We start from the raw sequence: 21,230 nt of genomic DNA, 5'->3' as shown, positions 1-21,230 counted from the left end.
TTTACTAAATGACATGAGGGATTCATCTGAGCCATTTCCGGTGCTGGCCATCCGTCTGTTGGGCCGGCATTTTTATGTTTCTTCTAGAACTCGGTTTTGCAGCCACTCCCTGCTCGGTGTGAACACCTTGCCTCTTCGTGTGTGTCTTTGTGCTGCCGTCCTTCTCATCATTTCTCATTTCCTGTGTTTCTTCTCCTCGGCTCGTACCTGGCCTTTGGTGAGGCCTCACTTTGGTCAGTGCCCTCTTAAAGAGGGACGTGGTGTGGGGCAGATAGCAAGGAGGGAACGTGTGGGCCTGGCTGGCTTGGGTTGGTCCGTAAGTCTGAGGAACAGGTCTTGAGGGTTAAAACGTTGCCAGAGTTCTCTTGCATTTTCTGGCCCCTCCTGGGGAGCTCTGTGGGCGCCCTGGGTCCTGGGTGCGTCGCCTACTCCCTGCCCTGCTCACGGTGCATGCAGCCTGGCCTTGCTGCCCACCTGGGGTGCCGAGCCCCACAGCACGGGCCTACCCAAAGGAGGGACAGTCATTCCAGCAGTCCCCACCTTCGAGTGAGCTCAAGGGTGTTTAATATTCTGCACTGAGCGGGCTTTTCTGTTTTGTCTGTGAGTACCATTTCAGAATTACTTCTGAAATGAGTGAAAAGCCATGGTTACATCTCATCTTTACCGGAAATCCCAGCTTGCCGGTCAGTTTGAGGTTTGATGGAGCTGCTGAGTCACTTCAGCATTTTCTGTCTGGGCCTCACCACATTATGCTTCTTTGTCACTGCCCCCTGGTTAACTGTGCTTTCTTGCAGGCCTGGTCTGTGCTTATCTGAAAAGCTTCTCTGGCCCTGCAGCCCTGAGAATCCCGGCCCCGTGCCTACTGTTGAGAATTCCTCAGGGTTCCTGGGGGTTGAGAGTGGCTTGGGTATTTGACAAGTCTGTGAGGGACCTCAGAGGGCCCGGGCCGTCTCAGGAGACCTCTGTTCTGCAGTGTTACGTGTCCACAGCTAAACCAGAATTGACTGGTCCCTGCCCTTAATCTGTATTTGTTAATCGGCCATCATCTAACTCTTGAGGTCTTTGTGCTCGGCCCAGGCAGAGGGAGAGGTGAGGGCTGTGGGCCACTTAGGAAGGGATGGGCACCCCCTGGGGAGCGTTCTCTCTACCCTCACGTTAAGTAATAATGCACCTCTGAGCTAGACGTGGTCCATTAGGGAACTGGCGTGGCCCAATGAGGAGCAGCTAAAAGATACAGGAACCAAGCAGGGATGACCTGCTCGGTGAAGGATGGGGAGAAAAGAGGAGGGGCACAGCAGTGTCCATGGGGTCTCTGGGCAGTTTGCTCTCTTAAGTATTTTCCAGAGATGGAGACCAAGAATTTAAATTCTGTTGAGTTCAACTTACAGGATTCCAGGCCTAAATGATCACCCACCGCTTTTCTAGAAAAGGACACTGTGCCCAGCAAGTATTGTGTGCACACGCGCAAACCCCTTATCCCAGGCACTAACTGTCCTGCTGTTTGCTCATGCCAGCAAAAACCCGGGCAGCCGACCTGTTGGTGAATCCCCTGGACCCACGGAATGCAGATAAAATTAGAGTTAAAATTGCTGACCTGGGAAACGCTTGTTGGGTGGTAAGTACAGTTTTCTTTCTAAAACATTTCGGTTGTGATCATGTATGAGAAGATGCTTTTTCTCTCGTTTAATGTCTGTGTTCCTCCACGGTAATGCAGTCTGTTCCCTTCCAGCATAAACACTTCACAGAAGACATCCAGACGCGTCAGTATAGATCCATAGAGGTTTTAATAGGAGCAGGTTACAGTACCCCTGCTGACATTTGGAGTACGGCGTGTATGGTAAGAATGGCCTTTGCCATTTTCCTCTGTGTAAAGGCTCATCCTTTTAGTTCCCATGATGGGGCAGCTCCACCAGGGCTTTTGGTCGAAGCTTTCTGACGGTGAGGGTTGTCCACTGAGGGGTGGGTGAGGGGAAGGTGGCTGCCTTGGGTATCTTAAGAGACCTTCTCTGGCATGTCCTGGTGTGTGTTTTGGTTTGGTCTTGTGAGAGACGACCTCGCGAGGCCCTCTGCAGCCCGCGGCCCCGAGAATGAGAGCCCCGCTGTGGTGACAGTGACTTCAGGGAGCTCCTGTGGCTCCTGGAAGCTTGCAGATTGCACGTGGTCCCCTCACTCAGGCCGTGGAGGAAGATGAGACGGCTGCGATTTAGGGGAAGGTCGTCTGAGCGGCTCTGACAGACCTTGTCTCCTTGCTGGAGAGAGAGGATTTCCCCACATACCAGGGTCCAGCCTCTCTCCTGTTAAGCGGAGTCTAGAGACTGTTCTGGCTTACTGCTCTAGGCTGTGTCCAGCCACGTCTGAGGCACCAGCAGCCGCCTGTACCGTTTGACCGAGTCTGTTCCCTTCCTTAGGCAGCTCAGCGATGGTTTTCCTCAGGGCCTCGGGATGCCTCTTGTTTCTCCAGTACGATGTAGCCATTTTCACTGCCACTTGTGTGCATCAAAAGTCTGGTTGTGTCTAAACTCTCCTCAGCCCCACCAGTGCCTCTTCTCACCTACTCCTTACCTGTGAGCCGATAAGCATGAATGGTTCCTCGTCCATAAGCCAGTTTCAGTTTCTCTCTTGGTCCTGTTTCCTGGTCGGCTTGTCACCTTCCTCTTAGTGGGCTGAGCTTTGTAGTCCTTTGTTGGAAGAGGGGATGCATGTGTCTCTTGCTTCACGTGGTGTTTCATGCTTTCCTCATTTTTTCTCCAAATTCTCCTGTGATATTTAAATGAAAGGGCATGGCATGTGTGTAAAGCTTGGTACTTGTCTTCTCACTAAAAAAACAATGCAGAATAAGTGTATTGTCTGTTATTCAAGGATTAATGTAGCACTTCTTTTGGGTGTGTCCTCTGATGCTAAAGTATAGCACTGTTAGCAAGTCGTGCTAAAACAACATGAAAATAGTGGATGTTCTGTGTTTTTCAAGTTTGCAGCCAGTATGGCCCAACAGATCTAGAACAGTGTGCCCTTCTGTTCCCATGTTGCTCTGACGGGTAATGCCAGAGAATAAGTTTAAAATTAAGTTTCTCAGTAAGTATCAAAAACTGAGCCCTTGCCTTGCTAGGTATGGACAAGGAGGGTTAAAAGAATTGGTGGACCAGATGGCTGGGCTGACCCTGGTGGGCGGGGCTGACTTCTGAATGAGGGAGGTTATCAGAGTGGGAGGAGGGCAGGGGTCGGAGATCATGGGCCAGAGGCCAAGGGGTGTGGGGGGTGGTAGCCACTCTAGTCTTTTTTCTTTTTAATAATTCCTTTTTTTTTTTTTTGCGGTACTCGGGCCTCTCACGGCTGTGGCCTCTCCCGTTGCGGACCATAGGCTCCGGACGTGCAGGCTCAGTGGCCATGGCTCACGGGCCCAGCCGCTCCACGGCATGTGGGATCCTCCCGGACCGGGGCACGAACCCACGTCCCCTGCATCGGCAGGCGGACTCTCAACCACTGCGCCACCAGGGAAGCCCTAATAACTCTTTTTAAATTTAAAAAAAGAGAGAGAGAGAGAGAGAATTGGTGGACGTGTCATGGTTCCTTAGAACGCAGGGCCTGCTGTGTGGACAGGGGTGAGGCTCCCTGTGGGCGAGTCAGGGGGCAGCAGGGAGGGGGGCTGGGGGCTGGAAGCAGTGGGAGGCAGCGGCCAGGTCAGCAGAAGGGGGCGCCGTCAGCAGTGGGAGCTGCGGGGCTGTTGGATCTCAGGGTGTGGTGAGGTCAGGCCCTCCTCCTCCCCAGCAGCACAGAAGGGGCCGTGTCGGGGCTGCCCTCATTTACACTCTGCGGGCTCTTTCAGCTCTAAAATCCTGTGCTTCTAATTTGGGGTGTTGAATTTTGGTGATATAACCAGAAAAATAGGACAAGATCACAGATGTAGTCGGATAATGGCGGAGCTGTCAGTACCGTTTTATACCGGGCTCTCTGTCTGGCCTTCTGTGAGGTGAGGGTCTGTCCCTCCACACAGTCTCCTGTCCTGCTGAGCCCTGCAGTTGCTATGAACAGTGGCGTCAGCGTCAAGAGCAGACTCCTGCGGAAAAGCACTCACTCCATCTCCTTTGCCTCCCTAGAAGTGGAGCGTAAGGTCCCTCAGTACTTCTAGGGCTGCTTAGGAAGTTCTTGTTAATCAGTTTAAGGGTGATTTTCTGGGAGCGGGGCAAGCCTGCATCCCCACCCTCCCCCGTCCTCGGAGGCCGCGGCTGAGAGGTCGCCTCTTGTTCTTTGTAGAGAACCTGGTGCAGATGAGACGTCTTTGCCCAGCCCACCCTGCTGTTGAAGTTTAAGTCTGTAACAGTACATTAAATTCATAATACCAAGCTGTAGTAAAGCTCCAGATTGTTCTTGGTGGTAAAGCCCAGGGTTCTTTGTTATAAAGGGCATCAAATCTTAGAGAGACGCTAGTGGAGCTGAGAGTGGTGGCTGGTAGCCATGTTCACTGGTAAGTGCCTGTGCTGCGGGCAGGGAGGAGAGCTTTCACCACTGGGCAGGGGCAGCGCCGTGAGGCAGAGCAGCTGGGCTTTGTCAGGTGTTGAATCTCTTTCTCTTTTCTTGAGCTTTGGAGCCCTCCAGATGTAAGTGTGCATGATTAAAAATTACGTGTGGACCCCGGCACTGGTCGCTCTGCACTTGTGTTTCGGAGTCCCTGAATAGGCGTCTTCCCGTGGGCTCCATGGTGAGCCTCAGTCAGCGCTGTAGAGACAAGAAAAGCCAGTCTGACCCATTTCACCAAACTTCTCGGCGGTGGTCACATCACAGAAGGCATACGTGACCTTATTTTATTCAGAATGGGATACTTGACGTGGGATGATGGCATTTCAGGAAGGGGTGTATCTGGTCTCCCCAGAGCCTGAGGACAGAGGCTGGTCCAAGGGAAAGAGGGCCCTCTGAGGGGATTGGGCCGAGTACAGAGTTCCCAAGTATTAAAAATAAGCAATAATAATAGAGGTTATATTGAGAGTAACTTACTGAGTTGAAGGCAATAATTTTTCATGGTTTCATAGTTGCCAGCATAAAAGCAAGTTGTAAAGTACAGAGACTGATGTTTTCGTTGTGGTGTGTGTTTACCCTGCCTGCTGTCTGTGTCCTAGTTGTTAAGAAAAATCTCATCATGCTTCAGAGAATCAGGACCCGATAACATGGCGGGGGGAGCCTTCATCTTGCCTCTTCCTTTTTTCTTTTAAACCATTTCATTGATAGGCTTCTTCAACCTGTGTTTCCTTGGAAATACATGGGTGCTAATCAAAATGGTCATCTTTCAAAGAACACTCAGTGGACATATCTTAGTGCTAGGCTGTCAGAAGTACATACAACCAGATTGAAATGTTTTTGAACATTGATTAGAAGAGTGAGGGAGGCCCCAAGGACGGTGAAGAGCAGCTGGCGCTCTCCTGCGGCTAGATCATGCGACTTCTGGGGTCTTCTTTCTCCATTAGGGTTTCACCCTTTTCTCTTGGCTTGTGTCCCGGATGAGAAAGACGCTCCTGGCCATTCAGTGTGTCATCCACTTGTTCCCCATGGACCTGTGGCCAAATGTGAGGTGTTTTACCCTGATCTGGGATTGACCCTAGTATCTTTATTGTTTGTTGGGTGGAGCGGGGAGGCCCTGCAGCACCCAGACGACCGCCTGACGTACTCTGTGCTGAGACTGGACACATCAGACCCAGGTCTGGCTCAGGGCGGGGATCCCGAGTTGTGAACTAGTGTTCGTCACAGGGTAGCTGGCAACGGGCTTGGCATCCCACCTCCCTCCTTTCTTAAAAAAGGAAAATACAAGGTGAAGAGATGTGGTCCTGGGCTAAGCGCGCCCAACCTGGGTTTGTGAGAGGGGCCCCACCCCAGGCAGACGAGACTTCCCCTGCGGGTGCCCGCCCACACCCTGTGATCCTGGACAGAAGTGGAGAGGGTGGGCTGCTGTGGGGCGGTCTCATCGAGGTGCCCGTGGGGAGGGTGGTACCTTGAGAGGAGCGGGCGGTGCCCCGGGCCACTGACCCACAGGCATCTGCAGACCTGACAGGACGGCCCCTGAGGGCCTCCAGAACAGCGAGATCTAACGCACGGGAGAAGTAAGTACGGGAAAAACCAAACACGGGATTTAGCTTGTTCTTTTTAAAACTTCTTGTAAATTCTCATTTAAAACATGTTTTCAAAAAAACATGGTATTTGATTAACAGAGCGATAGCAGTTGTCATTTTTATGCATTGTTAGCAAGTTAAAGGTCATAGTCCTGAGATAATTTTATGAACAACGGAAGTGGGCTCAGTGGCAGCGATGGGAAAGCAGTGCCCCTCCCGACCCCAGCACCCTGGTGCTGGAAGCCGCTCTCCTGGCCGCCCTCGGGCACGGGGGTCTGGTTCCTCCTGGCCCCAGGGGACAGAGCAAGAGGGGCTTCTTTGGTTCTAGAATGTCCTTTGGTTGAGTCAGAAGTGAATGAAGTGATGATGAGTTGCTGAAAGGAGCCCCCAGTTGCTAAGACATGAAGGTCTTTGCTTCAGGAGAGCAGCCGCAGCCGTGGTCCGGGGCCAGGTTAGCCTGCGGGTTGCAGCTGGGCTCTGGGGTCACACAGACCTGGACCTTAGGCTGAGCCCTCGTTCTGCCGTTCAGATTAGAGTGCAGTGCTCCGGCCACGCCTGCACACGGCTGCTTCCTGCAAAGTGAAGCAGAGGTGCAAGAATATTTCTGAAGCTTCTTTGAACTTTTGGGAAGAAGAGAAGAAGCCTGGTGTTGAGCCCCTTCAGGAGGCTCTTTGGTTTGATTCAGATCCTCATAAAATGTAGGTCTCTTGTACCAGAAAAAGTTGCTGGCTTGGGGCCCATCTCCGTGAAGCGCTTAGCATGTCATCTGTTGTACCCTAGGCATTTGAGCTGGCAACGGGAGATTATTTGTTTGAACCGCACTCTGGGGAAGACTATTCCAGAGACGAAGGTGAGTATTGCTGCCTGCTGAGTACCTCAGTCCGCGTTTCCTGAGAGTCCTGAACTTCTGGAGAATATTGTCTTTTTGCACCGAAATAGAGCTGTGTTTTGGTTTTCAAGCACCAAATTCAGATGCTCTCCCTTTGAGCTTGAAGCCCCCTCAGCTGCAGTGACTGGGCAGAGCCTCCTGGCACCGGCGACGCTTTGGAGAGCCCTCGGGCCTCAGCCTGCCCCCGCAGGCCTGAGCCCAGCTGGCCGGGAGAGGACAGGCCGGATGAACCCGGAGCCTCTCCGTGGACCTTTTGTCCACTGATCTGCTACCCACTTCTCTGTCCTGTTGGGGGCTGAATTTAAAACCAGGGAACTCTGGCTTGAATTCCCATCTGCAGACCTGACCATCTCCATGCTTATTTGCTTGCGATGCTGGGGTAGCCTGGGGTGAGCTGGCATCAGTCACTGTTAATGCTCCAGATGGGGCCTGAGGCCTGCCAGTCCCAGAAGCCTCTGCGTGGATGTGCTGCACACATTGTTGATTTGATTCTATCTCTGATTTTTTACTAATTTCAATTTTTTTCCCCCTCTTCTTTTATCCCATCCTTCCCTTTGCCCCTCCCATTCCCGTATCCTTTTTTTTCTCTCCTCCATAGACCACATAGCCCACATCATAGAGCTGCTAGGCAGTATCCCAAGGCACTTTGCTCTGTCTGGAAAATATTCTCGGGAATTCTTCAATCGCAGAGGTAGTACCTCTTTTTTTTGAAAAGCGCCACGATGCAGACAGAAATGGAATAGCAGCTGCTGGTTGTAGCATTAATGGTGACAAAGGCCTTTCTCCTAAATTCCAAAAGCAACCCAGCAGAATTCCTGTGCTGACTTCAGACTTGAGAAGGAGCCCCTGCCTGGCCCCGTCCTGCGGTCACCCTGTGCATCAGCTCCTCTGCGGTGCCTTGAATCTGGCCACTCGGGCAGAGCCTGTGCTCTGGCTGTTGACGCTGCGCTCTGTTTCTGTCTGCGCGGGCGATGGCAGTGTCTGCATGCAGTGTACTGATTAAATTGTCGTGTGTTTCTGTTTTGCTGGCAATGTTTCCCAATGCAGATCACATAGCATTGATCATTGAACTGCTGGGGAAAGTCCCTCGAAAATACGCTATGTTGGGGAAATATTCCAAGGAGTTTTTCACCAGAAAAGGTAACGGTATTTATGCAACACTAAATTTTCAGCATAATCCTCTCCCAAAGGAGAAATTGTGCGTTCGCGTTTGGGCAGTGGAGAAAGATCTGGACTTACCGCTGGGGGAGTCTGCTGAAGAAGGCTCTCAAGAAACAAAGAATCATCTGATACCTGTGGAATAAGAATTTTGTAAGAGAACAATCTTCCGAAAATCCTTTGACCTTCTCCACACCTCTCCTTTATGCTAAGCACCAATTCATGTATTCAAGTATTTATAAAAGAGGTTAAATGATTTTTAGAAAGCAGCTAGGCTTACCTTTCCATTTTGCACTTTGTTCCTGGAACCAGAGTGTTTTTGCAGTGGAGCAGAGGTGGCCTAGAGACTGGACTTCATGACTGTCCATCTGCGTCCTGTTGCATGTGTCTGAGCTGTTTCTGTAGGGGTGTGGGCCTGTGAAGTCCTGTGTGCCTCACATTCTTATCAGTCAGATGCTCTTCTCCCAGTGCATTACCTCACACTGTACTACTGTAGGTGATTTATTGTAATATTGCAGTTCTCGTTGATCTTCCTTGGCATGACCTAGAACAACTCTCTTTGCCCTGTGTAGTCCCTAGTGAGTGATCAATTTTTTAAAAACACCCAAAAGCCCCGGGGAATTTATTTTTACAGAGCCCTTCCCCAATGCCATAGTCTTTGATGTGAGCATAGATAGTCCTCTGAACTCATGTTTTTCCAGCTTTGATTTGGAGGGGGGTGTGTGTGTGTGCTGCAATTCCCGTTAAAAAAGAACTGTTTAAAGTTGATGTGAGCGGGACATGGAGTTTCTAGAAATTTCTGCAAGTACTAGATACTCTATCTCCCCTGCTTTAACCAAATTTGGAAAACCAATTTGACTTTTTACTTTCCTGTGAGATAAGGAATTCTTGTCGAGTAATAACCTTTTATGATATACTGTGGTGATGTTCAGCTAACCAGTGCTGTCTTACCCCTTAAAGTCCATCTCCCCATGAATGCATGAGGCCTGAGAGCGAACCATGCCAAGACAGTGGTTTCTTGCTCACGTACTCTGAGCGTGTTGACCACAACTCTTAGGTTTTTTGGGAGCACCCAGTGGGTAACCTCTGAAATATGTAACTGGATGCAGTATCTTGTTATTTCCTTTTTAAAGCTCATCAGAGGAAAAAAAAAATTGTCAAGGAAAAATGTTCTTCAGACACGTATTAATTTTCGTTCTGAGACTCTGGTCTTCGAGTCTGGGTCACTTAAGCAGCTACAGGGGTCCCCCGCCACACCCAGACTCTCACGCAGTCTCAAGTCGTGCTCGGGGCAGCGTGTTCAGTGGCACAGCTGGGGCTGGAGCGTGCTGGGGGGCTGGGCACGGCGTGTCACGTCGTCTCCGCGGCTGTCGGCGGGGGTGACTTCCAGTGAGTGCATCCTTGATACAAGGAGGCGTGAGAGGATGTCTGCACCACGCGGTGCGTTAGGAACTGTTTCCGTTATTGGTAAAGCAGAATTATAAACAGGATAACGCTGTGCACATTGTGAACTGGTCAGCAGTATGACTGAGAGAGTGGGCTGTTTCCTAGGAAATTTCCAGAAAATGTTATTTGAACATAGTTGAAGCAAGGGAAAGCTCTGGATTATTTTGGCCTGGGATGGTGTGGCTTGGGGAGTCGTGTTTATTTTAATCAAAGCAGACTGCTTCTTCCACATTTCAGAATGTTTTCAGAGCCCATGGGAGATGGCCTGGGCCTCAGGAGGACTTGGCTGGTAGATGAGCTGCCCCCAGCCATAGCTTGCACCATTGTCAGGTGGGGAGGGCGGCCAGGAGCTAGCAGCCTGGTCTGTCAGGCAAGTAGCAGTGTTGGCCTGCGGGTGCCCTGGAGGGGAAGGGGGAGGGCCCAGGAGGGCTCTGGACCACAGCCCCTGATCCTCCAGCAAAGTGGGCTGTGGGAGCCTCACTCCTCGCCCCAGGCATCAGGCGTGGTGAGGGCCAGCAGCCAGCAAAGGCACACAAGGAGTGTTCCTTTACTCGTGCTGCTGCCGCCCTTTCCTCTGTAGCGAGGAGGCCGTGTAGGGTGGCTGGGCTCTGCCGTCTCTGTCCGTTGTCTGTGGGTGAGGAACCAGTACTGTGCATGGTGGCGAAGAAGTTGAAAAGGAACCAGGGTGGGGCGGGCCCTGAGTGGTGAGAAGGTGGAGTCAGGCAAATGATTTGAAGGTACCCCTGCTGGCAGCCTGTGGTCAGCGTTGCTCGTGGAGATGGCTGCTCTGCGACTCTGGCTCCTGTCAGGCTTTGCCCCTGGTCTGAGCTGCAGGGACTGGGGCAACGCCTGCCGAGTCCCAGCCCAGAGACGGCGGTGCGCCTGGGGCCCTCTCCTCATCCCACCTGTGGGGCTCCTTCCCCGGACTTGATGAGCGATGCCCGGGGGACTGATGTCGGCGGGTGGTTGGTTCCAGCTCACAGCTCTCTGTCCTGGGTCCCTCATGCTGGAGGGCGGCTTTCACACTGGCCTTTCCATAAGCGCCCTGCTCCTCGGGCAAGTGGACCACTGCCTTTGCCCAGATGGGAGTATAAAGTGCTTGCACGGGCCCTTGCTGCTCCATCGCCACGTTGTTACGCATGTGTGCTGTAGGGGCTGTGTGCGTGGGCTCTTTTTTGAGGAGCTTGTTTGAAGGTGGCCTGTGGAACTGAAGTGCATCTGGCATCCTTGGTAGAGACAGGCCGACAACACATGGACTTGCGTTACTGTGGTGACTGGAGTCCTTTTTTCCTTCCTTTGGATGATTAGGCAAGAAATCCCCTAAAATGACTGGGAATTGGGGCTTAAGTTCTCTCCTGATGATTGTTTGTTTATGGTAACTGTGGAACTCAAAAGGGATTTAGGGTTTTCACAGAAGTCTCGGGAATAGTACGACGACGAATGAGGGCCTGTCCTGAAGTCGATTTCACCATGTCCCTTGGGATGAGGGGAGTGATGGTTGCATTAAAAATGTGTTTTGGCATTGCCTCCCCATAAAGGGGGTGAATACACGTTTTGGAAATAATGGGCTCTTAAGTGTATCCATTTAAATTTTTTCTAAAATACCTTTGTGCCAGAACCGATAGAGAAAGGTGACATTGAAAACGGCTTTTCTGTTGCTTACACCACGTTGGCGAGCGGCGGGAACGGCGGGGGGTGGTGGCTGAGCGGCAGGCTTTCCTGCTCTACACTCTCCTGGGTGGGAAGCAGGCTTCATCCCCACTCTGAGGCCAGGGAAGGGGAGCAGGGTCTGTGCATTAAAGCTAAAATCAAGTGCAGCTGAGTGGCGTCTTCTTGCTTACAGCTCAGGGTAAAATGACCGCTACTAGTTTAAATTATTTCTTGGCCAGGCGTTTTATTAAAATTGAGCTGGATTTTTGTGACTGGGAATATAATTACTGTTCTCACCCTGTTGGGGTTTAATCTGCTGCTCATTCTTTTGGGTGTGGGCATTAGCCACCAAGATCTTTAAGGAGAGCCATCTTGGTCAGGGTGTCAGGGTGTGGCCCAACAGCAGTAAGCACGTCTGTGGATTTTGTCCCTACGCTGTCCTGCTGTGGCCTGAGTGGTCCCTCCAAACCCGTTCCTGACCCCGTAAAGGTGACAGTGTTAGGAGCGGGGCTGTTGGAAGGCGTGTAAAGGCATGGGTGGCGTGTGAAGGCATGGGTGGCGTGTGAAGGCATGGGTGGCATGTGAAGGCATGGGTGGCGGTAGTGCCTTACGGAGAGACACAGAGAGCTCGCTAGCCCCTCCGCCACCTGAGGACACAGGAGATCTCTGAGCTGGAAGAGGGCCCTCACCTGCCTATGCTGGCGCCCTGCCTCCAGGACTGTGGGAAGTGAATTTGTTGCTTGTAAGCTCCCTAGTCAGTCATATTTTGTGATAGCCTGAACGGACTAAGACGCAAACCCGGGAAAGTGTCCCAGCCCTCAGCTGATGGCGAGAAAAACAGTACAGCCAGGAGCACGCCTTACTACGCCGCCGAGCAGATGTTCTGCGGAGCCATCAGTAGCCATCATTTTAGTAGAAGTTGCTGTACTGAGAATGGAAGTATGAGAGGAGACAGTTAACTTTAAAAAGGAAAAACTACTTGATTCTAGATGAGGGCGTTGAGTGTATTGTAATACATGTGAGCGATAGTATGTGTCAGACCAAAGACCTCTTGAATACAGTGGAGAATTTCAGAGCATGCAAGAAACTTCTGTGTAGCCAAAGGAGTACATTTGCAGGGTACGGCATCAGGATAAGTGGTGTCCAGTAGAAGATGAGGAAAAGTGTAGGAGGGGGTGAGAACGGAGGGTGAAACTCAGGAGCTGGATTTTTCGTTTCGTTTCGTTTTGTTTTGGCCACACCGCACGCTGCTTGTGGGATCTTAGTTCCCTGACTGGGGATCAAACCTGTGCCCTCAACAGTGAGAGTGTGGAGTCCCAGCCGGTGGACCGCCAGGGAAATCCCAGGAGCTGGGTTTTAAAAGAGGCACTATTCTTAATTTTTAATGTTGAGATGAAACTTGTTAGAATGATTTTAACTTAGCTCCAGAATTACCTAAAAAGCAACTGATACTCTTATTTCTGTGAAGAGAAAAGCCCCTCTGTGGCGTTTGGCCCATACAGGGTAGGATGGTCACTGCCCCACTTGATTTTCATGGCTTCAAGTTTAAAACCTTCTTGGTCATAGCATTTCCACGCGACGTAGGCAGTGAAGACAGGCAGATTGCACACGTGGGCTTAGAGCAGTGTGTGAACTTGAGGGGTGTCTGGCCTGGAAATGCTGGGGAGGAAGGACGCAGGCCTCAGCGAGGCCTCACTCTGTCCTGTAGGAGCTGTACGCCGAGATGGGCCTGCGGGGAAGTGTGAGCTGGGCCGATCTCCACGGGAGCTGGATTCTGGAGAGAACTAGTAAAGTTTCTTCATACTAGTGAGTCTCAAAACTTTTAAAACATAAACTGCTTTAACTCTCATTTTAACTGAAGCACTAATTCTGTGCTATAAGAGGTCTGGTTTTCCCTCTCTGTGATAAACTCTCTCTCAGAAGCTGGGCTCCGTGCGAGCAGGGGCTCCGTCTGCTTCCTTTCCTGCCTGCTGCCCGGAGCCCAGGTTGGGGGGTGGTGCCTGGTGAAGGTGGCTCCCTGCCGACTTAGTACATTTGAAAGCCTTCACCTGAGTCCAGTCTGTGTTTTATTTATTTTTTATTTTTTTTAATAATTTATTATTATTAATTTTGGCTGCGTTGGGTCTTCATTGCTGTGCGCGGGCTTTTCTCTAGTTGCGGTGAGTGGGGACTACTCTTCGTTGCAGTGCATGGGCTTCTCATTGCGGTGGCTTCTCTTGTTGCGGAGCACGGGCTCTAGGTGCACGGGCTTCAGTAGTTGTGGCTCTCAGGCACTAGAGCGCAGGCTCAGTAGTTGTGGCTCTCGGGCACTAGAGCGCAGGCTCAGTAGTTGTGGCTCTCGGGCTCTAGAGTGCAGGCTCAGTAGTTGTGGCGCATGGGCTTAGTTGCTCTGAGGCATTTGGGATCTTCCCGGACCAGGGCTTGAACCCGTGTCCTCTGCATTGGTGGGCAGATTCTTAACCACTGCGCCGCCGGGGAAGCCCCCAGGCTTTGTTTCAGATGGAAGTCTTTGTGAGCTAGGAGCGGGGCGGTGGCTGACCCTCGGTGCTGGGACAGTCCTAGTAATGCCCGTCGTCCTGGCATTACTGACGGCAGGCTCACTCTGCCCCGGGTCCCTGCTTGGAGGCTGCGTGAGAGGCCTCCCCGGAGAGTTGTGGTGGAGATAGTGTGTGATAGTGACCGTGCTGCAGCCTGGAGGCTGGCTGTAGTGACACAGAACACACAGCAAAGTATGTGGGGAATAACAGACCACGAGCCACAGCCGGGAGTAGCTTTGAATTACTGTTTTACTCATTCAAACTTGGGCATGTGGTGCAAAAAAACCCCACAGAAAACAATGAAATTGCTGTAACAGGTTCAGGTAAATTCTATTACAGTTCATCCCATTTATTCCTATCATTTAGTATGAGCTCCTCAGTAGTGAGATGTTTTTTTTAACTGCATCCTTTAACACAGCATTGGAATTCTTTTTTTTTTTTTTTTTTTTGCGGTACGTGGGCCTCTCACTGTTGTGGCCTCTCCCATTGCGGAGCACAGGTTCTGGACGCGCAGGCTCAGCGGCCATGGCTCACGGGCCCAGCCGCTCTGCGGCATGTGGGATTCTCCCGGACCAGGCCACGAACCCTTGTCCTCTGCATCGGCAGGCGGACTCTCAACCACTGCACCACCAGGGAAGCCCTGGAATTCTTTTAAAGTTATTTTGTTGTATGCTTTGTGCCAGTTTTTCAGCAACAGTTTTCCTGAGGTGTGATCTACACAGCATACAATTTACCCTTTCAAAGTGTGCCATTCAGTAGTTTTTAGAATATTCACACAGCTATGCAACCATTACCAGTCTCTGAGTTTAGAACATTTTTGTTACCTCACAAAGAAACTCTGGGCCCATTAGCACTCACTCTCCATCCCCCTACCTCAGCCCCTGGCAACCCTGATCTACTTTCTGTCTCTATGAATTTGCCTCTTCTGGATTGTTCATATAAATGGAATCATGCAATATGTCGATTTTTGTGATGGCCTGTTTCATTTACTCTAGTGCTTTCCAAGTTTGTCCATGTGGTAGCATGAATCAATACTCCATTCTTTTTACGTATGGATAGACCGCGTCAGGTTTCTCCGTCAGTTGATGGACATTTGGGTTGTTTCCGGGTTTTGGCTATTATGAATAACGCTGCTGGAACATCAGTGTACACGTTTTGTGTGGACATAATGTTGTCATTTCTCTTGAATGCACATGTTGTGATACTTGAATTACAAAGGTTTTTAATTTTGATGAAGTCCAGTTTTCTGTTTCTTGTTTTTGTTACTTGTGCTTTTGACATCGCATCTAAGAAACCATTGCCTACTTCAAGGTCATGAAAATTTATCCTTCCAAAAATTTATGGTTCTAGCTCTTAGGTCTAGGATCTATTTTATGTGTGGGAGGTACGGTTTAATACAGATCTTCAAATATTTACCTACATGTACTTTGTAGGAATATGTTCAAATTTCTTGTGTTTTTTTGTCTTGCTTTGTACCTGTATTTATTGATAGGTTTCCTTTCTATGTGTATGCTATTGAAATTTGTCCTAATTTATTTCATTTCATGGTTTCTTGTAACCAGGAGTTACAGTACCAGGATTTCCCTTTATCGTCCCCCATGTGTGGTGTAAAACCTCATATGCTTGTGTATGTAATTCTGGAATGCTGTAATTTCATAGTCAATATAATACATTTTCCTTCACCAATCACTTAATATTCAAGAGGAGTATAATGCAAGTACTTAACTTTTTTCCTTACAGAGCACCCTGATGACCTGAGGCTGGCATGTAGCGTGGCCTTCCCGAGCCTTTACTCCGGGGGAGGGGCCCTCCTTCAGGGCCCCTCCCTGTCAGCCTTTCCTGATCCTTCAGGGTGATTCTGCCCCCTCCCCCCCGGAGTGGGTCAGGAAGCCTGAGAGGCAGCTGTCCATCTGGCCTTGCTGGTGTCTGGGTGGCCTGCGTGTGGGTGAGAGCTGACGCCGAGGGAAGGTTAAGTATTACTCAGTATTCTTTAGGAAAGAAAAGCTGGAAACGGTTTAAAAAGTAAAGACTGTCACAACCAAGTGGTTCGTTATTGGCACAATTTGTTTCAACAAAACACATCTTGGTATATTTTCCTAAGGGAAAAAAATGTCAAGGTAAAAGCTACTTGTACAATAGGACAAATAGGAAAAAATTGTTTTTAAAACGTTGTGCCATCTGGTTATTTTATTTTTGTTTTATACGTGGTGGGAGTGGAGGTGGCTGTGTTTCTTGTGTGTTATGGGCCAGTCTGGAGTTGGTAAATGGACTTGAAGCCCTTACTCGTCAGAGGAACCTGTTCTTGGCGTTTCTAGCAATAGACGCACAAGTTTGGGAGCTTAGGGTTTGTTTTTAAATAACCTTTATCAACTTTTATAAGACAGCGTTTCTTCTTATCATGGAATTGAACATGAGAAGTTGTGCATATGATCATAGGGCCGAGGCGAGTTTATTTCGTCTTTCTTGGCATTATAGAGTTTTTCCACCTATCTCCATGATCCACGTATTGGTTCTTTTTAAAGACAGTGCACTATTCTGTTATATTGCAGTATTATTATGTATTCAGTATCTTGGTATTTAGGACTGTTCTGCATACTGCATATTTTCCTATTACAGACAGTATCTTTTCACGTACAGTTTTTTGTGTGGGATTACCTGGTCAAAAGTGCGTCAGATGTTTTAGGATTTCCTTTGGAATCGCTTTTATCAGTTTATCGGGGCGGCTAGTTCGGTATAGCTTTCCAGCCTTTGTATTCTTTTCATCACTGTTATTACGTAGATTTTAAGGCACCTGTCATGGTAAAGCGTCTGTCTTTTCATGGAAGGTTTGTACTCTGTTGCCTATGTACGGAGTTTAGTATATCTGAGAACTGCATCCTCAGGATGTTCTGAGCGGGTCTGAGCAGACCGAGCTCGGCAGTTGCTCTCATTTGCAAACCTGGCGAGCGTTTATTCCAGGTCAGAATAACATTCTCCACCCACGGAGCTGGTTTCACCATGTTGCGTGTGTGCTCTCTTAGTTTGCTCTAACCTCACCCTGGTGAGATGAGCGGTTACTATAAAATCAATAGAGCTTCACTAGAGACAATGCAGAACGAGAAAGAAACAACTTTTAAACAAAGCTGGTGTCTCAGAGCACCTGCTTTCCATCTTTATGGGCACTTTGAAAGTTACTCCTGGGATTGTATGTGGAACACAGTTTTGACTAACGTTACTACTAAGCACGTTACCATACACTTTCCCACACGTCACTGAGTGCTGTTACCTACTCCTCGTCAAGTGGGTGTACCGTGGCTGGCTGTGTTTTTGACCACCGTTCTCCGATGACTGAGCACTTGTAATTTTGTGAGTGTATGTGATTTTGCAGTGAGCATAGTTTGGGGGCACGGCGGGTGGGTGGGTGCCAGGGTTTATCTCCTTAGGTGGGGTCCCTACGGCGGGGATTTCTGGGTTACAGGGGTGAACGGTCAGTGGTCGCTCCCACTCGTTCTCACGGGGACTGTGTTTCCTGCTGGCAGAGGGAACACTGTCTCCTCTAAGGTGGCGGGTCCACCTGCCTCGGGACAATAGACCTGGCCTGCAGCCTCCACACTTAACTCTGTCCCCCGTCTTTACCTGGGAGCCAGGAACTTACTTAACACCCGGTCCCTTTCACGAGAAATACCTTCTAGTGATTTCTGTATTCAGAATTGTGTGCACATCGTCATGACTACTCTGTAGACAGACCAGTTCATAAGAACCCAGGTTGGAAGAGTGTAGGCCCAAAGGAGAAGTCATCGTGGGGTGGATTACCAGTCGTTTTTTCCTTTGTTTTCGTAATTGTCTGTGATACCCTTTTATCTTCTTTATGACTAAAGAAGCAGGAGGGGTGTGTATCTACACTGGGTTGAATAGCTGGGTGGAGCAGACCTGGCCTCCTGAGAAGACCTTTGTGAGCCCTGGACTGACCCTCTGTCAGTGCGCCGCGTGTACAAACCCCCTCGTTGGTGAGGTTACAGCAGGTGCCAGCGGAGAGAGGAACTGGCCTCTGTGTGAGGGTGTCCGTTGTCGGCGGCTTGGGCCCCAGGACGAGGGGAGCCGCGGGGCAGACGGAGGCGGCCTCTCGGTGCGCAGCTCCTGTGAACAGACAGAGGAGACGAGTCATTCTCCCTGACCATCCTCCTGTCCTTTTGGCAGTTTGACTTTAAAAGTAACTTTTTTTCCTATTGCGAACAAGGCTGTTATAGTTCGTGGACCGTTTATGAGCTTGTCAGTCACTCTGTCAGGGCTGCTCATAACCCCCACTTTTCATACTGCAGTTAGCACATTTTGAAAAGTATAACTTCAGGCTTTATAAATTGATGTCCTGATAGCTTAGATTTTACAACAAATGTGTGGAGATGAATGCTATTTGATGTGGGCTGGCTCTAGGGCTGTGCTGTCCAGTACAGTCGCCACTAGCTATTTGTGGCTATATTTAAACTTAAACTTCTGTTCCTTAGTCGCGCTCACCCCGTTCTGAGCGCTCAGTAGCCACATTGAGCTGGCAGCAACCATACTGGACAGCACCTATACCGATGAAGTACACCTCTACTGTCACTACTGTCAGGTTCTCTTGAATAGCGCTCTTCCAGAGGAAAATGGTAAGCTGCAGAAAAAATGGTCCGAGGAGTTTAAATAGCATGTATCTTAAAGCTTTTCCTAAACAAATTGCGAAGAATCCCAAGTTGGGGAGAGTGCCTCGGTCAGTCTCTGCAAATGAAAATATTCTGGGCGTCCTCAGCGTGCTCTGCTTATTTAAGGAAACTTGGAGCTGATACAAATGAATTCTTCCTTTTTAAATGAACCCTTGTTTATATTCACCAAGCTTACTTGAAATGTGACATTTTCGTCTGTGGGAAAGCTGGCCTCTGTTGTCATGTAGTGTTGAGCAGGTAGGTATCTGCTTCATTGTAAAGAACCCGGCTGGACCAACAATGGGAAATGCACAGTTGGAGCTTTCTTGACATGCCTGTTTTTCCCTGTAGGAGAGCTGCGGCACATCACCAAGCTGAAGCCCTGGAGCCTCTTTGATGTACTTGTGGAAAAGTATGGTTGGCCCCATGAAGATGCTGCACAGTTTACAGATTTCCTGATCCCAATGTTAGAAATGGTTCCAGAAAAACGAGCCTCAGCGGGCGAATGCCTTCGGCACCCTTGGTTGAATTCTTAGCAGATTCTGCACACACGCATTCTGAGCTGGCACATGTTGTCCAGTGCATTGGCCCTAAAGGGGGACTCTCGTTCTTAACAGGATTACAAGTGAGCTGGCTTCATCCTCAGACCTTTTATTTTGCTTTGAGGTACTGTCGTTTGACATTTTGCTTTTTTGTGCACTGTGATCCTGGGGAAGGGCAGTCTTTTGTCTTCAGCTTAGTAGTTACTGACCCACTTTACTTCTGGAAACAATAACATGTCTCTAAGCATTGTTTCTTGTGTTGTGTGACATTCAAATGTCAATTTTTTTTGAACGAAGAATACTTTCCTCGTGTTTTGGCAGGTTTTGTAACTATTTATGAAGAAGTATTTTAGCTGAGTACTATATAATTTACAATCTTAAGAAATTATCAAGTTGGAACCAAGAAATAGCAAGGAAATGTACAATTTGATCTTCTGGCAAAGGGACATCATTCCTGTATTATAGTGTATGTAAATGCACCCTGTAAATGTTAATTTCCATTAAATATGGGATGGGGACTCAAATTTCAGAAAAGCTACCCAGTCTTGAGTGCTTTGTAGCCTAAGTTGCATGTAATGGACTTTAACTGCTCCGAGGAGTTGTGCAAACTTTTCATTCCGTGACAGTCCTTTTGCATTGGATTTTAAACAACTGGCTCTGGGTTATATCATTCCCTATATGGCACTTTATACAAAGAAAAGACATGCTTCTCATTCTAAACTACGTATTACAGTTTAGCACTCCCATTCATATTTTTGCATATTTTAAATTAAAGGTACTTTTAAGGAAAAAGAGCAATTTCCCTTTAAAAATGTGGTAGCCTGGTACCATGTGGTGTTGCCTCCTCCAAGCCCTGTAAGTTAAACTCTACATAGATTAAATTGGACAAGAGAAACATGTTCAGTGTGTGGAGTGAAAAAATATATTTTTTTGGAAAAGCTTGCTCGTGTTTGTCTAGAACCAAGGTATGATATGTACAATTTGCAGTGCAGTGGGCAGAATACTAACATCTCAGAGGTAACAGGGATTGCATTCATTCCAGGGACAGTTTAGTGTGTGGCTACAACACATTTTACTAGCTTTTTCATTGTCTTTCCATGCGTTGAAGTTGAGAAAATGATTTTTTCCCTTTGCAGATTGCACACAATTTTGTTTATGCATTTCCTTAAAACTGTAGAATCCAGAACACAGACCATAGTAGGCAATACAATTTTAGAATGTAATATATAGAGGTACATTTAGCCTCTTTTAGAAATCAATGGATTGAATTTTTTTTGTTTTACATTCCTCAAGGTGCCTCGTTTTTCTTGACTTTGTCCATTAACATTTATCCATATGCCTTTGCAATAACTAGATTGTGAAAAGTTAACAAGTGTTGTAACAATAATCCGTTGTTTGAGGTGCTTGCAGTTGTCTTAAAAATTAAAGTGTTTTGGGTTTCTTTTCCAGACATTGCCTTGGTCATTGGCCTATATTTGAAGCGATAGAATCAATAAACATTTGCTATCCTTTCAATGCAGTGTAACCAGAACGAAAGGAAGTATCAGCATTCCTGTAGCAGGAAAGGTAGTTGTAGAACATGCATTAAGGCTTAATACGAGGAAAACATTCATTGTTTTGTAAGGGTAGGATATGGATCTAGAAAAGATGCTGTAGTATAGATCCATTACCTAGAATTTCTGTGAACCTTTTTCATTCACGTTTCATCAAAAACATACTAGTTACATTTTGTTTGCGCATTGTCAGTTTTCTTCTTTTTTAACAGTATTCACTGTGAGGGAACAAGACACGTAATCCTCTTAGGAGTTAGCATTAGATCATATCGCTGTGAGGTGGAAGATACCATTCATTTATGAAATGTGCATGCTAAGTTTTTCTTCTGAGGCTGTAGGTGACCTTGTAGGTTCCGTGAAAGATAGTGGCTGTAGACCAGTGATGCCATCCACAATTTGCACAGGAACCATTCTCACGAGAACCACGGAGTTCACGTATGTCTTCCCTAAGTCCATAAGAATTTTTATCAGGGTTATGGCACACTTGAATGAAATTTGTCTAATACAGTTTGGGCTCATGTTAGAAAATAATCCAGATAATTACGAACTTTGTAAGGATCTCTAATTTAGGATAAAATAGCCTAACTAGTTTATAAATATAAAAACAATTGTTCTAGAAGGAATATACATTTGTGTTAGGTATGGTATGGTTTTTAGCAGATTCTTGGTGGCTTGATGATGATGAATGCATATAAGCTAAACGAG

General features: G+C 48.4%; 1 protein-coding gene across 6 annotated transcripts in view; it reads left to right on the top strand.

Annotated features, from left to right (window-relative positions):
- Window positions 1-20,422, top strand: part of SRPK2 (SRSF protein kinase 2) — a 224,586-nt gene extending 204,164 nt beyond the window's left edge. For 5 of the 6 annotated variants that reach the window (XM_030834364.2, XM_030834366.2, XM_060304794.1 and 2 more), the window contains 5 exons: window positions 1,515-1,615; window positions 1,730-1,837; window positions 6,876-6,945; window positions 7,583-7,675; window positions 18,782-20,422. In XM_030834364.2, the coding sequence (XP_030690224.1) occupies window positions 1,515-1,615; window positions 1,730-1,837; window positions 6,876-6,945; window positions 7,583-7,675; window positions 18,782-18,966 (557 nt within the window). In that variant the 3' untranslated portion in view covers window positions 18,967-20,422. Of the gene's footprint in view, window positions 1-1,514; window positions 1,616-1,729; window positions 1,838-6,875; window positions 6,946-7,582; window positions 7,676-8,031; window positions 8,125-18,781 lie in introns of all 6 variants that reach the window. The other variant, XM_030834361.2, reaches the window with a different exon arrangement.
- Window positions 20,423-21,230: the final 808 nt, after the last annotated feature.

Source organism: Globicephala melas, chromosome 9 (assembly GCF_963455315.2).
Source record: "Globicephala melas chromosome 9, mGloMel1.2, whole genome shotgun sequence".
In the NCBI taxonomy this organism is placed as follows: domain Eukaryota; kingdom Metazoa; phylum Chordata; class Mammalia; order Artiodactyla; family Delphinidae; genus Globicephala; species Globicephala melas.
The sequence above is the reverse complement of the archived record's forward strand: the minus strand, read 5'-3'. Positions and strand labels throughout refer to the sequence as shown.